Consider the following 16,673-nt stretch of genomic DNA (forward strand, 5'->3'; position numbering starts at 1 on the left):
AGTTCCATTCATTCATACATTCAGTACAATGTTTTTGAAAAAAGTAGATATTCTGAACAATATGGAGAAAAAAGATGTGGAACTTACCACTTGGCAAAAGAGAAATGTGTGTGTTGGGAAGATGGTGGCGTACTGGTTCATAGTGCAGTCCCTGGAGCTAGACAGCATGGGTTTGAATTCTGGCTCCCTTGTTGTCTGTGACTTTTGGGCACTCATGTACCTTATGTAAGCGTCAAGTGTCTTCAGCTGTACATGAGGTAGTTGTGGTAATTACTTCCTTGTGTTGTTGTAGATATTAAATGAAATGATACATGTAAGGCACTTAGCTCATTGTACGACATAAAGCAAGCAGTCAACAAATATTAGCTGCCATCATCATAATCATCATCATTATTGAACTATCCCCTTGCTACTATAGAAAAAACAAAGTAGAGATGCATGTCACATATTAAACTCAAAGTTGGTTGCAGAGCAGTATGTGTAATGATGTCCTATTTTTATAAAAGAAAAATATAAACTTGAATGTGTATTTTGAAAGATTTTCAAGGATTCACATATTCAAGTGTTTAATAGTACTTACAACTGGGTAATAGAGAGGATTTTCAAGCCTTGTGAACATTTTTATTTTTGCAAATTTTTAAAACAACTGATAAAAAAATCACTATCATAACATGGGTGAGGGGAGAGTTATAATGGTGATTCTGTGCAGAAGTCTATCTGCAGAGCAGGGAGGGCACCATATGCACGAGGGGTGGTTTTCAGGAGGGGCAGGAGCGAAGAGGCAGGCACAGTGAGGACAGAGACGCATCTGGAGAATTTCAATGGCCCGTTTCCCCTTTGGTTTGACATAGGGCTACGTGGAAGAATAGTGGGAAATAAGACAGCTTGGTGCTCTCAGTACAGAGCAAAGCATTTTGAATGGCAGAGACAGGCTAGGAAGCATCTGGAATGGTTGAGATGGGAAGCAGAAAGTGTTGGGAGGCCATCTGTCCGAATCAGGACAGGGTGAGAGAAATGGAAATGAAGAAGTGGGTAGGACAGGTATTCAAAGGGAAGAATTTGGCAGCTTTGTGGTGTGTACTGGAGGTAGAAAGCAAAGAAGAGGAAAAGGCAGAACAACAGGCGTTAATCCTGGATGAGAAGGAGAACAACATTGCCAGTCAGGGAGCTCACAGGGCAGGAGGGAAAGCAGCTGGAGGTAGCAGGTGATGTGTTGGACCCACTGTGTTCATTTTAAAGTGCCGATGGAGCATCTAGCCAGGAATAACTAATTTGAGTTTTGGAGAAGGAAGGTCTGGGCTGGAAACAGATTTGAGGTGGAAACATCAAAATGATGGTTGAAGTGTCAGAACCAGATGAAAAGACTGATCTGTACCCCACAAAATTTTGATTTCCATCTCCCAGGATACTCTTAACCAACTGTATAGTAACATAATAATAAGAACATATTGTATATTATATATATAATCTGTTACAGTTTATAAAGTACTTTCACACTGATGTAGTCATTGTTATACAGGTATCTCATATCCACTTAATAGATCAAATGGATCAGAAAATTAAGACTCAGATTTTTAAATGACTTTGTCAATATCACAAAGGTGATCATGCCACAGATAGCAGATTTGGGTCTTAAACTAGAAATTCTTTTTCCCAATTAATTACATTTCTACTACAACCCTGTAACCTTTCTTATAGAGAAAAAAATATCTAAAATAGCCTATAACCTTAAAAAGCTAAAACTCCACTTCTAAAAAAGAAAAGCTTGAAATTCACCTTTATCGAAACCTGCCTGATAAGTTCTTCTTACTTCTTCTTCTTCTTCTTTTTTTTTAAAAAATATATATATTGCTAGGGAGTTAATAGATGTTGATATCCCTAACAGCTAGTTATCTTTACGTTGAAAGTCAGATTTTTGGAAACTCCGTTCCGGATAAATGGTCTTTTAATTGTGTTTACTTTCTTCCCTGAAGATGTAGCCATAGCTGTAACATATAACCATGACGGGTCCTACAGCCTGCAGGTAAGCCTTCCTGCTTCTGTTCTACAGTTCACTGCTAAATTGGATCTCTCTCATACGGAGTATGGTCTTTTTACACTCTCCTGTTTCCCTTACGCCATTGCTGGTTACATCTATAGTCAGGATAATGTCATGTGCTTTTTTTTTTTTAATTTTATTTATTTATTTATTTATTATAGAGACAGAGAGTGAGTCAGAAAGAGGGATAGGGATAGACAGGGACAGAGAGAAATGAGAAGCATCAATCATTAGTTTTTCGTTGCGCATTGCAACAACTTAGTTGTTCATTGATTGCTTTCTCATATGTGCCTTGACCGCAGGCCTTCAGCAGACCGAGTAACCCCTTGCTGGACCCAGCGACTTTGGGTTCAAGCTGGTAGGCTTTTGCTCAAACCAGATGAGCCCGCGCTCAAGCTGGCGACCTCGGGGTCTCGAACCTGGGTCCTCTGCATCCCAGTCCGACGCTCTATCCACTGCGCCACCGCCTGGTCAGGCTGTCATGTGCTTTTATTTCAGACCAATTTGAGGAAATTACTCCCCTATTTAGTTTAATTGTTTATTCAGTTTGGCTGTGATTCACAACGTGGCAAAAAATAATAGCCTTGAATCAGATCCCTATCAAGTCCCAAAAGTGTGTGGATGTATTTGTTTTTGTTTTTATTTATTGATTTTTATAGAGAGGAGAGAGAAAGAGAGGAAAAGCAGGAAGCATCAACTCACAGTAGTTGCTTCCTGTATCTGCCTTGACCAGGCAAGCCCAGGGTTTCTAACTGGCAACCTCAGCGTTCCAGGTTGACGCTTTATCCACTGCGTCACCACAGGTCAGGCCATGTGGATGTATTTGTATCTAAAGGAGCAGTTCTCAAACTTTTTGGTCTCTGGTTCCCTGTACGTTCTTACAAATTATTGGGACTCCTTGAAGAGCTTTTATTTGTTAGTTACATTCGTTCATGTTTACTGTTCAGATAATTAAACTGCAAACATTTTTATTTTTTTATAATTATATTTTTAAATATAAGTAACATAAAATTTACCATTTTAACCATTTTTTAAATTATTTTTATTTATTCATTTTAGAGAAGATATATATATATATAGAGAGAGAGAGAGAGAGAGAGAAAGAGAGAGAGAGAGAGAGGAGGGGGGAGGAGCAGGAAGCATCAACTCCCATATGTGCCTTGACTGAGCAAGCCGAGGGTTTTGAACTGACAACCTCAGCGTTTCAGGTTGACGCTTGATCCACTGCGCCACCACAGCTCAGGCCATTTTAACCATTTTTAAGTGTACAGTTCAGTGGCATTACATTCACATTGTTGTGCAGCCATCACCAGCATCTGTCGGCAGAACTGTTTTCCTCTTGCAAACTGAAATGCGGTGCCCATTAAACAGCAGCACACACTGCTCCCTGCCCTGGCTGCTGGCAGCCACCATTCCACTTCGTGCCTCTATGAGTTTGATGGCTGGCTGCCTTATATAAGTGAAATCTTTCAGCAGTTGGCCTTTTATGACCAGCTTATTTCCCTTAGCATAGCGCCCTCACATGTTATATCATGTGTCCAACTTTCCTTCCTTTTTAAGGCTGACTAACATTTTATTGAATGTATATACCACACTTTGTTTATTCATTCGTCTATTGGTGGATACTTAGATTGCTTCCACCTTTTAGCTATTGTGAATAATGCTACTATGAACATAAGTATACAAATATCTCTTCGAGACTCTATTTACAATTCTTTCAGGCATATACCCACAATAGAATTGCTGGTCATAAATCTGGTAGTTCTATTTTTAGCTTTTTGAGGAAGTAACATACTGTTTTCCATAGCGGCTGCACAATTTAACATTCCCACCAACAGAGCACAGGGGTTCCAATTTATCCGCATCCTTGCCAACATTTAGTTTTTTCTTTCCTTTTTTTAAAGCCTCCTAATGGGAGTAGTGTTTCATTATGGGTATTTTTTTTGTGTGTGTATTTTTCCGAAGTTAGAGGTGGGGAGGCAGTCAGACAGACTCCGCATGTGCCTGGGATCCACCCAGCATGTCCACCAGGGGGCGATGCTCTGCCCATCTGGAGCATTGCTCTGTTGCAACTGGAGCCATTTTAGTGCCTGAGGTGGAGGCCATGGAGCCATCCCCAGCACCCGGGCTAACTTTGCTCCAATGGAGCCTTGGCCACAGGAGGGGAAGAGAAAGATAGAGAGAAAGGAGAGGGGGAAGGATGGAGAAGCAGATGGTGCTTCTTTTGTGTGCCTTGGCCGGGAATTGAACTCGGGACTTCCATACACCAGGCCAATGCTCTACCTCTGAGCCAACTGGCCAGGGCCTCTCATTATGGTTTTTTGTTTTTTTGTTTTGTTTTTTTTACAGAGACAGAGAGAGTCAGAGAGAGGGATAGAGAGGGACAGACAGAAATGGAGAGAGATGAAAAGCATCAATTTTTTGTTGTGGCACTTTGGTATTTCATATGTGCCTTGACCGTGGGGCTACAGCAGACTGAATAACCCCTTGCTCAAGCCAGTGACCTTGGGTCCAAGCTGGTGAGCTTTGCTCAAACCAGATGAGCCTGCACTCAAGCTGGCAACCTCTGGGTCTCGAACCTGGGTCCTCCGCATCCCAGTCCGACGCTCTATCTACTGTGCCACCGCCTGGTCAGGCTTATTATGGTTTTGATTTGCAGTTCCCTGATGACTTACAATGCTGAGCATCTTTTCATATACTACTTGGCAACTTGTATATCTTCTCTGGAGAAATGTCTATTCAAGTCCTTTGCCCATTTAAAAAAAAATAAGATTGTTTTTTGTTGTTGTTGAGTTTAGGATACATTGAGACAAGTTTAAAACCTAAGATTACCCAAGCGCACATTCTGTTGCTACCAGAGTGATAACATACCATATCTGCTGTCTCCAGAACATTCTACTGTGTACTGGTGAGAGAAAGGGTTGAAAAGGGCAAATACTATTAGTATTATTATGAAATAATTTGATTTTGTGGACCTCTTGAAAGAACCTCAAGGGATCCATAGGTCATACTTTGAGAATCTTTAGTCAAAATTTGTATGCTAGCCCTCCATTACACTGACAAAATGAAATGCTGAAAGGGTCATAAAACAACATGAGAACTCAAACAAATTCCTATAGCAAGGTGCAAATTCACAGAACAGAATAAATCATTTGTAACAGGAGATAGAATATTTCAAATCCTGCAAAATGGATTTAGCAGTGATATGCTAGATCATTCAACACTTTTTTTCTTAAGAGAGAGAAAGGGTTAGGGTGTCCAGACAAGGATAGACAGATGGCAAGTGAGAGAGATGAGAAGCATCAACTTGTAGTTATGTCACTTTAGTTGTTCATTGATTGCTTCTCATACGTGCCTTGACCGGTGTGCTCCAGCTGAGCCAGTGACCCCTTGTTCAAGCCAGCAACCATGGGGTCATGTCTCTGATCCCATGCTCAAACCAGTGACCCCGCACTCAAGCTGGTGAGCCCACGCTCAAGCTGGTGAGCCCGCGCTCAAGCTGGTGACCTTGGGGTTTTAAACCTGAGTCCTCGGCATCCCAGGCCGATGCTTTATCCACTGCCCCACAGCCTGGTCTGGCTAGATCATCCAGCACTTTGAGACACATTGGTTTCTTTCTCTGAGATTCAGAAAAATTATGGAAAGTCTACTTCCTTTAATGTATAAGATTTGTAATTTATATTGGTACCTCTGGTTTGTTTGTTTTTTCTTTTTTCTTTATTTACTTTTTCAATTACACACAATAGTATATGACATACACTATTAAATGAGTTTTAGATATACAACATAGTGATTAGACTTTTATATAACCTGTAATGTGACCACCCAGCCGATAATTCGAGCACCCACCTGACATCATATACTTATTACAGTGTTACTTACTATACTCCCTGTGCTGTGCTGTATATTCCTGTGACTCTTCATTCCCTTTTAGAAAGAACTTCAGGTCCCTAAAGCTATCTGGGGAGCTCTTGTGTCATTCAATATACCAAAATTGAGAATTTTATAAGTATTTTAAATATTATATAATAAATTTTATATAATATTGATTTGGGGACCCTTTTTTGTCCCTTGAGAAATGGTAAATTGACAGACTTATTCTAATCTGCTCATGGGACTACATTCACAAATTTAAAATGTGCTATTGTAAAGCTTTAAACAAAACTGTTCTCAGTCTAACCTTAATGTCCTGAGAATTTTACAGACTTTCAAATGGCTGTTTGAATGAGCTACAAAGCACAGTAAAATGCCTTATTTAATTTAAGATAGATGAACCAATGTATAAATACTGCAGTATGACCTGTTTTACCTTAGTCTACCTAATATATTTGAAAAGAATAGCCACAAGATTTGACACCAACATTCTGGGAATTGAGATAAAAATATAGAGAGAAGAGTTAAATGGATTTTCTGTGTGTGAGGGAAGTTTTGTCTGAGTATGTACATGAGAAAACAGTCTTTAAAACAGGAAGGTTTCATGTCCTTTTGCCAGATGCCTTGAGAGATTAAGTGTGAAGTCTGCTCTTTGGCACTCTCTCTCTTAGAGTTAGAAAATTGTGCTCAATCTCCAGCTAATTTATCTTCTTAAATCATAACTGAAATCCATAAATTGGTTCTACATGCTGCTGAGATAAAAGAAATACTATCTAATTATGTGGTTCTGGCTTTTTTCATTATTGACTTTGGCATAGTAGCTAAACTTGACTTTGGGTACTCAGAAACGAATACAAGCATGTGCTATATATACTCAACCAAATTTTAATAATTTTGCTTAATTTAATTTGTATTTCTGTTTTACATTTATTGCTGTTCTTAGCATGAATTTTTCTGTAACATTATGAGTGCTATGAATATGTTATGTAACCATGTTTTTTTTTTCTTTTAATTATGCCACTACTGTTTCTATTTAGAGTATTTTTTTATGAATCTTAGGGGGAAATTTTCCAAATGACTCTTTTAAAAATGTTTTACTGGCTTGACCTGTGGTGGCACAGTGGGTAAAGTGTCAACCTGGAACTCTGAGGTCACCAGTTTAAAACCCTGGGCTTGCCTAGTCAAGGCACATATGGGAGTTGATGCTTGCCCCTCCTCCCTTCTCTCTCTCTGTCTCTCTCTATCTCTACCATTTCTAAAAATGAATAAATAAAATCATTTTTTAAAATATGTTTTACTTGCTAACTTTTGAAACTATTAATAGATAATTAATTCTGATTTTATTATGTAGGGTTGTTCACTTATTTTTCTTTAATTTTTATTTATTGATTTTAGAGAGAGAGGAAGGGTGAGAAAGAGAAACACAGATCTGTGTTCTACTTATTCAAGCATTCATTGGTTGATTCCTGTATATGCCCTGACTGGGAATTGAACCCACAACCTTGATGTAGCATGACAACATTCTAACCAACTGAGCTACCCAGCCAGGGCTAGGGTTGTTTGTTTATTTTAAGGATCTTACTTTTCTTCTTTTTTCTTTTTTTCAGATTGAAGATAAAACTTTCCAAGTCCTTGGTGATCTTCTTAGTGAGGGAGATTGCACTTACCTGAAATGTTCTATTAATGGAATTTCTAGTAAAACTAAGCTAATCATTCTAGAAAACACAATTTACCTATTTTCTGTGGTAAGGTCTCTTCTTTGTAGTAACACTGCTGGGGTTTGGGAGAACACTGCTTGACCAGAGGCAAAGAGATGAGAGAGATCTGCCTCCTTCGGTCACTGCCATGACCTTTTCTCTGTGTTCCCCCTCCACTCTTTCTTTGCCACATTCCTGCCTCCTCTTATTCTGTTGTTCACACAGATTTTCACTGAAAGACACATATGCATTGTCTTCCTTTCACTCTGAAACATGTCCTTATACCCTTCTTGTCAGAGGGCATCTCCCTGCGCAGTGGGACTGTTCTCTCAGGAGCTGATGTATTCATACTTGCCCCAACCACCATCCCCCTGATACTGAGCATCCTGGAGATTTGGGAGATGATGGCTGGGAAAGGAGGCTGGACCAGATGTTCCTGTGGGCAAGGTGTCCCATAGGAAGGTAGGGTTAGGGGTGTTCTCCTGGCTGATGGTAAAGGCAGGCTTTGAATGGATTTGGTTAAGAGTTTATTAAGAGACTTTAGTGTTCTTCCTGGGCAGAAGAAAGAGAATGGATTTTCACATATACTATGGCAGTGATAGTCAACCTGGTCCCTGCTGCCCACTAGTGGGCATTCCAGCTTTCATGGTGGGCAGTAGCGGAACAACCAAAGTATAAATAAAAAGATAGATTTAACTATAGTAAGTTGCTTTATAAAGATTTATTCTGCCAAACAGTGAAAATCCAACATAAAGTACTTGGTAAGTAATTATTATTATATGCTTTAACTTGCTATAACTCTGCTTTATAAATTTTATAAAGTAAAGTTACTTCCCTACTTTATAAATCACCATTACTGTGGAACCGGTGGCAGTTAGAAAATTTTACTACTAACAGAGATACAGAAGTGGGCGGTAGGTATAAAAAAGTTGACTACCCCTGTACTATGGTCTCTTCAGAGTCTTTTCACATTTGGGAACCAACCATCTTATAGATCACAGTCCTTAGTGATGAAATGTCTTTGTTATTCAAGTAATTATACTACTGTATATCGAGTCAAGGATGATCTCACTTTACCAGGCATTCCTTTCCATAGTCAATATGCTATAACAATATGATGGCAGAGGCAATATGGTGAGTGGCAAAGAGCCCAAGTTGTGGAATATGACCTTGCTTTGATTCAAACTCTGGTCTTACTAGTGAGCAGCAATGTGACCTTGAGCAAGTTAATTCTCTGGGCTTCAGTTCCCCCATCTATGAATAGGAACAATAATAATACCTACCTCATAAGGTTATTGTGATGATTAATGACTATATAAAATATATATAAAATTGTTAAGTACAGTTCTTAACTTAGACTAAACACTTGATAGTGGGGATGCTACTAAAAATGGCTTCAAGGTGGTGGCTTTTACCAACAGTTACATATGTTCATTCCTTTAATCCCCTGGAGGCATGTCTATCGTTGCTCCTATGTAATGGGAAACCAAAACTGAGAGGAGTTTAGTCATTTGCTCAAGGTCACAAAGCTAGATTAGAACCCTCGCATTAAAGATGACTAACATTTAACAGATAGCTTGAAAATAGTCATTACCTCAAGTATATTAGTAACATTACAGGAATAAGATCTTGACTTCGTTTCTGGTTTGCTTCTTATTTATAGGAAGGAACTGTTCAGTTTGACATTCCAGTCCCCAAATACTTGTCTTCACTGCGGTCAGAAGAAACTCAGGGAGGTGCCATAGCTCCCATGGCTGGAACAATTGAGAAGGTACTCACGTGAATATATGTAGAGTAAAGTCCAATAAGGCCCAATAAATGTCTTTGTTGAACTTTGCCGTATATGTTCTTTTTCTTCTCTAAATCTTGCTTATTCATTGGAAAGCTTTTTCATTCAGAAATGAAAAGACTCTATAGTAGATTTGAGTTCTGTATTACAGTCTTCAGTGAAAATACCCATTTACCTAATTTATGGTAAACACTGTTACCATAAATTTTGAAGTGGGAATTTCCATAAAAGTACAAATAATTTAAACTGTCATTTTGTGACTAAAATATAGTATATATTCACCAAGCATTATCCAAAAGGGCTATTTTTTCATGTTAAATTTAACAGCAAATACTTTATCATGAGATAATGATATTTCCTCTCATGCACATAATGGTTTCAGTGTTAAAATTTGAAAGGCTGGTATTGGTGAGGAGCAACATGGTTTGGTGTTGAGTGCAGTGTGTGTGTTCAGAGTTGAGATCCATGCTGATATGCCTTCAAGTGAAGTGGTAGTAGATAAAAGTAGTCTCCTTTTATATACTTCATATTCCATAAGCAGTAGAATCCCTTCAAATGCTTTTAAGTCTTATCTGTACATTCGTGAAAAAACAAAAGGGTCTCAAGGTATGCAAGACTTATTACTCTGATTCAAAGAAAACTTGATGGCTTGGGGGTGGGGTGGGGAGCCGAGTAGCGCCTCCCGCTGGCAGCAGAGCCAGCAACGCGGGACTGGCCCGCCGGCCTCCGATTTGCACATTGTCTTTGGCAGACAAGGCAACCACAGACACACCTCTGCTGTATGCATTTATACATCAGCTCCTGGACCGTGAAGGACCTCTGTGTTTTCAAAGTGTTAACCTGTGGCCTGACCTGTGGTGGCGCAGTGGATAAAGCGTCGACCTGGAAATGCTGAGGTTGCCGGTTCAAAACCCTGGGCTTGCCTGGTCAAGGCACATATGGGAGTTGATGCTTCCAGCTCCTCCTCCCTTCTCTCTCTCTCTCTGTCTCTCTCTCCTCTCTGTCTCTCTGTCTCTCTCTCTCTCTGTCCTCTCTAAAAATGAATAAATAAAATAAAATTTAAAAAATTAAAAAAAAATAAACCTTTTAAAAAAAAAAGAAGTCTACGGCCATACCACCCTGAACGCGCCCGATCTCGTCAAAGTGTTAACCTGTCGCTCTGCATCCCTAGGTGTTTGTAAAAGCTGGAGACAGAGTAAAAGCTGGAGATACTCTCATGGTTATGATCGCCATGAAAATGGAGGTGAGTGCCATCCTGAGCTCAGCTGCCAGGCAGACTGGCCGATAGCAGACCTGGTGGTGGTTTCCCTTTTTCAGTAGGTCTGTGCTACTTTAAATACTAAGCGCCATGGATTGATAAAGCATTAACTGCAGAAAACAAAACAAAACCATTCTTCTCATTTTAATTTTGTGAAATCACATCTGTCATTTGATTCTGAAATTAATGCAAGTATCAATAGCATAGATTCAGGCAGTAACCCAACTGAATATTAGCTATGGGTATTCTCCAAGGCCAGGCCTAGGGTGCCAACTATCAGTATCAAAGTGAAAACTTCAATCCTATTAAATTAGCTGTTTAGGTTTTCAGGTGGTTGGAAATTATAAGCCAGTAGCTCTCAGACTTGGCCACATATTACAGTCACCTGGGAGTTTTTAAAAACTACTTCCCCACACCAGTTGAACTGGGATCTCCAAGAGTGGGGCCCAAAGAGCAGTTGTTTTTCAAAGCTTTCCAGGAGAGATTCTGCTTCCCAGTTAGTGACCTGGAATAGGTTACAGGTGTGTCAGCCCCAAGCGCACCACAAAGTGTTATTTCCTCTGATCGGTGATATGTGAAACGTTGGGAACCACCGATCGACGACAAAACATCAAAACAGCAGGCTTCATTTTTCACTTTGTGTCTGACTTTCTTAACTTGGTTGTGCTTGCTCCTCAGTATTACAGCCGTCGTTTGTCTTGTCTTGTGTCTCTGCAGCACACCATAAAGGCTCCAAAGGATGGCACGATCAAGAGAGTGTTCTACAAAGAAGGTTCTCAGGCCAACAGACACGTTCCTTTAGTCGAGTTCGAGTCAGAGGAATCTGACAAAAGGGAGGCAGAATAAACTCCCATCCAAAAAATGGCCAGTTAAACAGTTTCTCAAAAACAGGATCTCTGTACCAAAAAGGAAGTGCCTTCCTGCTTTTCCTGGGGTCTGATAAACAGCAGTTTTACTAAATGATTGTATGATTATGTTAAAGCCCTTTCATACTTGATTATCATGCCCGTGGGTCACAAATAATTATCTTAAAATATTTCATACTAATAAAATTGAATTATGCTTTTTATTGGAAGTGAATATGGCTTGTTTCTGCCTCAGATTTTATACAATGTGATATCTTCGGAAATTGGGCAGTAACTTTAGCCGAAGAGAATGAGTGGAAGAGAAAAGGTCATTTAACTAAATGAATTATTTCCCAGCTACAATCATGATAAAAATGACAGTAACATATTTCAGAGACAGATGACACAGAGCTAAACTCAACCGAGGTTTGTTCTCACCAGTTTATTAGGGAGTTTATAGACGTGGGTGTTATTTCTTGTCTTTGTGGCTGAAAAGTTTCTGTCTAGACTGCCTGTGCCTTTCTTGCACTTTTTAAGGTTGTACAAATATATATACAGTCTATTGAGTTTAAGAGAGAAAAAGAGAAACACCGATTTGTTGTTCCACTTATCCATGCATGATTCCTTTTTTTTTTTTTTATTTTTTTTTTTTTATTCATTTTAGAGAGGAGAGGGAGAGACAGAGAGAGAGAGAGAGAGAGACAGAGAGAGAGAGAGAGAAGAAGGGGAGGAGCAGGAAGCATCAACTCCCATATGTGCCTTGACCAGGCAAGCCCAGGGTCTTGAACAGGCAACCTCAGCATTTCCAGGTCGACGCTTTATCCACTGCGCCACCACAGGTCAGAACCTTTTTTTTTTGTTTTAATTAAGTGAGAGGTGGGAGGCAGGTAGGCAGAGACAGACTCCTGCATGCACCCCAACCAAGATCTAGCCAGCAAGCCCCCTACCGGGCAATGCTCTGCCCATCTGGGGCCACTGCTCCATTGCTTGGCAACCAAGCTATTTCAGCACCTGATGTGGAGGCCCTGGAGCCATCCTTGGCTCTCAGGGACAAATTGCTTGAACCATTCAAGTCATGGATGTGGAAAGGGAAGAGTGGAGAAGCAGATGGTCACTTCTCCTGTGTGCCCTGACCGGGAATCGAACCCAGGACTTCCACATGCCAACTGGCCAGGGCCTGTTCCTTGATTCTTGTCCATGCCTTAACCAGGAGCAAACCCACAACCTTGATGTATCAGGAGAGCGTTCTAACCAATTAGCTACCAGCCCACGGCTATATACAGTCTCACACCCCTTAATAGATACTGTACTGAATACTATAGGCAATTGTAACACCGTGGTAAATTTTTGTGTATCTAATAATATCTAAACATAGAAAGGTACAGTAAAAATAGGCTTCATTTTTCACTTCATGGCTGACTTTTAAAATCTGAAAGATTTAAAAAAATATACACCTGTCTAGGGCACTGACTGTGAATGGAGCTCGCAGGCCTGGGAGCTGCTCTGGGTGAGGGAGGGAGGGAAGGAGGGAGGGCGTGGTGAGAGAACGTGAAGGCCTAGGATGTCACTGTGCACTATTGTGGACTTCACAAATACTGTATGCTAAATATACTAAATTTTTTTTATATTTTCTTTAATAATAAATTAACCTTAGTTTACTGAAACATTTTTACTTTATAAACTATAATTTAAAAAAAAATTTGTAATAGTTTAAAACACAGGCACATTATATATCTGTACAAAAATATTTCTTGATAGTCTTATTCTATAATTTTTTTCTATTTAAATTATTTTTTTTACTTGTACTGTAAATGTTTTTTGTTCAAAACTAAGACAAACACACACATTAGCCTAGGCCTACACCGGGTCAGGATCATCAATAGCACTGTCTTCCATGACCACATCTTGTCCCACTGGAAGGTCTTCGGGCTAATAATACTCAGGAGCTGTCCCCTCCGATGATGGCAGTGCCTTCTGGAACACCTCCTAAAGGCCCTGCCAAGGCTCTTCCTGGACCGGGTCACTCTTTTCAGAAATAAGTGCCGGGTGGTTTACTTGGTTTGTCTCTTTATTTTATCATAAATTTGTGTATAAGTAGATAAAACATCATGAATGCTTCTCTATTAATGAAATATTTCAGGGTTGGGGTTCCATGTTTTCAAACTTTTTAAGAAGCTTGATGCGGTCTGCAAGATCTTTGGCTAAACCTTTTATGAAGAATTTCCTTGAGGGTTGGGTCTTCTTTTGTCTCCTGCAGTTTCATTTTTCACTTGCCTCTTCTTCCGCAGTGCATTTCTTTTATTTATTTATTTATTTTAGAGGAGAGAGAGAGAGAGAGAGAGAGAGAGAGAAGGGGGGAGGAGCAGGAAGCTTCAACTCCCATATGTGCCTTGACCGGGCAAGTCCAGGGTTTTGAACCGGCGACCTCAGCATTCGCAGTGCATTTCTTATTAGTTAGTTCCTCAGTAACCACCTCACAAGCTCCTCAATGTCATCCTCATCTATGCCCAGCTTCAAGCGGTTTACCCTCACAACCACAGCTTTGTTGATTTTTGCGACCTTTACTCTACGACACTGTGATGGCTGTGATGTCACTAGGGAATAGGAAATTTTCAGCTCCATTATAATCTTATGGGAGCACTGTTGTATGTGTAATCATCCTTGACCAAAATGTCATTATGCAGCACATGACTATTTTTTTAAGAATATAGTTTACTATAGCCTGACTTGTGGTGGGGCAGTGGAAAAAGCATCAACCCAGAATACTGTAGTCGCTGATTCAAAATCCTGAAGGCACCAGCTCTGAGTGCGGGCTCATCAACACGGAATCAGTAGTTTGACCAAGGGAATCATGATCCCAAAAGCTTGCCAGCTTGAGCCCAAAGGTCGCTGGCTTGAACAAAGGGACACTGGCTCAGCCCTAATCAAGGCATGTATGAGAAGCAATCAATACACAACTACAGGTTGATGCTTCTCACCCTTTCCCTCTTTTCCTGTCTCTCACTCTCTCTCAAAAAATATATGTAGTTTACTATATAGTATTTGAAAAGTAGATTATCAAGATACCAGTGGCATATTTCACAGAACTAAAACAAATATTCCAAAAACTTATGTGGAACCACAAAATACCCCAAATAGCAATAGTGATCTTGAGAAAGAACAAAGTTGGAGAAATCAAATGATATTATGAGGCCATAGTAATCAAAACAGAATGGTACTGGCATAAAAACAGACATATAGATCAATGAAACAAACTAGAGATCCCAGAAATAAACCCATGACTTTATGGTCAATATTTAACAAAGGAGGTAAGAACATACAATGCACTAAAGATAATAAATGGTGTTGGGAAAATTAGACACAAAAATATTAAACGACCACCTTACACATACACAAGAATAAACTCAATGGATTAAAGGATTAAATGTTAGATGTGAAAACAAAAAAATTCTAGAAGAAAACATAGGTAGTAAAATCTTGAACATGTCTCATAGCAATATTTTTTCTGGTATCTCTCCTCAGGCAAGGGAAACAAAACAAAAAAAAATAAACAAATGGGACTATAGCAAACAAAAGTTTGCACAGCAAAGGAAACAATCAACAAAATGTAAAGACAACCCACTGAATAGGAAAACATATTTGCTGACACATCTGATAATGGCTTAATATCCAAAATTTACAAGGAACTTATAAAACACAACATCAAAAAAGAACACAAACAATTCAGTTAAGAAATGGGCAAAAGACCTGAATAGTCATTTCTCCAAAGAGAACATACAAATGGCCAATAGACACATGCAAAGATGCTCACTCACAACCATCAGAGAAGTGCACATTAAAACCACTGTAAAATTTCATCTCACACCTGTCAGAATGACTATCATCAATAAGTCAACAAACAGACCTGGCTGGATAGCTCTGTTGGTTAGAGCAACAACCTGAAGCACAGAGGTTGCTGGTTTGATCCCCGGTCAGGGCACATACAAGAACAGATTGATGTTCCTGTCTCTTCCTCTCTTTCCCTTCCTCTCCCTAAAATCAATAAAATAAACGTTAAAAAAAAAAATCACAAACCAAAGATCATTTAAAAACAACAACAAAACAAGTGTTGGCGAGGATGTGGAGAAAAGGGCACCCTCGTGCACTGTTTGTGGGAATGCAGACTGGCAAAGCCACTGTGTAAAGCAGTATGGAAATACCTCAAAAAATTCAAAAATAAAACTGCCATATGACCCAGTGATTCCACTTCTAAGAATATATCCAAAGAAACCCAAAACAATAATTTGAAAGAATATATGCACCCCTATGTTTATTGCAGCACTATTTATAATAGTCAAGACTTGGAAGAGCCCAAGTGCTAAAAACGCTGTGGTACATTTATACAGTGGAATACTACTCAGCCATAGAAAAGGAAATCTTACCTTTTGCGGCAGCATGGATGGACCTGGAGATTATTATGCTAAGTAAAAGAAACCAGCCAGAGAATGGCAAGTACCATATGATTTCAGTCCTATGTGAGACCTAATGAACAAAATAAGCTATCAGACAAAATAGAAACAGAGTCATAGATACAGAGAACAGACTGACAGCTGTCAAAGGGGATGGTGTTGGGGGACTGTATGAAAAAGGTGAAGGGATTAGCAAAGAAAAACTTATAGACAGGCAGCAGTGTGGGGATTGCAGGAGGGGAAGGGGAGTCTGGGGAGGTAGAGGACACACGAGAGATAGATGTGATGGAAGGAGACGACTTGGGGGAGGTGAACACAATATACAGATGGTGTGTTATAGAATTACACACCTAGAACCTGTATAATTTTATTAACCAATGTCTCCTCAATAAATTTTAAAAAGTATAATAAATAAGTCAAAGTTTAAGACACGCATATACTACATTGTTCATTTTGCTGCCTCTGGAAGTCGGTAAAGGTGATACCACACTGTGTCTCCTGGAACGTGTTATTTCACTCATGTTGTAATCCCAAGCTTCATCCATGTTGATGCTCTCAACCTGTTTATTTTGTTGTCACATAGAATTCCAGTGTGTGCTATACCACAGTTACTTAGCCCTTCTCCTGCCGAACAACTCAGATTGCTTCCAAGCGATTGTGGGTAATGTGGCTATAAACATTCTTAGTGCACAGGTGCATCTGTACATTTCTAAAAGGTGGGGCAA

At 39.6% G+C, this 16,673-nt stretch overlaps 1 protein-coding gene across 1 annotated transcript in view; it reads left to right on the forward strand.

Moving 5' to 3' along the window:
• Positions 1–11,724, forward strand: part of MCCC1 (methylcrotonyl-CoA carboxylase subunit 1) — a 79,977-nt gene extending 68,253 nt beyond the window's left edge. The window contains exons 15-19 of the mRNA XM_066347285.1: positions 1,974–2,023; positions 7,519–7,656; positions 9,272–9,379; positions 10,569–10,640; positions 11,373–11,724. Coding sequence (XP_066203382.1) covers positions 1,974–2,023; positions 7,519–7,656; positions 9,272–9,379; positions 10,569–10,640; positions 11,373–11,501 — 497 coding nt within the window. The 3' untranslated portion in view covers positions 11,502–11,724. The remainder of the gene's footprint in view (positions 1–1,973; positions 2,024–7,518; positions 7,657–9,271; positions 9,380–10,568; positions 10,641–11,372) is intronic.
• Positions 11,725–16,673: the final 4,949 nt, after the last annotated feature.

Source organism: Saccopteryx leptura, chromosome 8 (genome assembly GCF_036850995.1).
Source record: "Saccopteryx leptura isolate mSacLep1 chromosome 8, mSacLep1_pri_phased_curated, whole genome shotgun sequence".
In the NCBI taxonomy this organism is placed as follows: domain Eukaryota; kingdom Metazoa; phylum Chordata; class Mammalia; order Chiroptera; family Emballonuridae; genus Saccopteryx; species Saccopteryx leptura.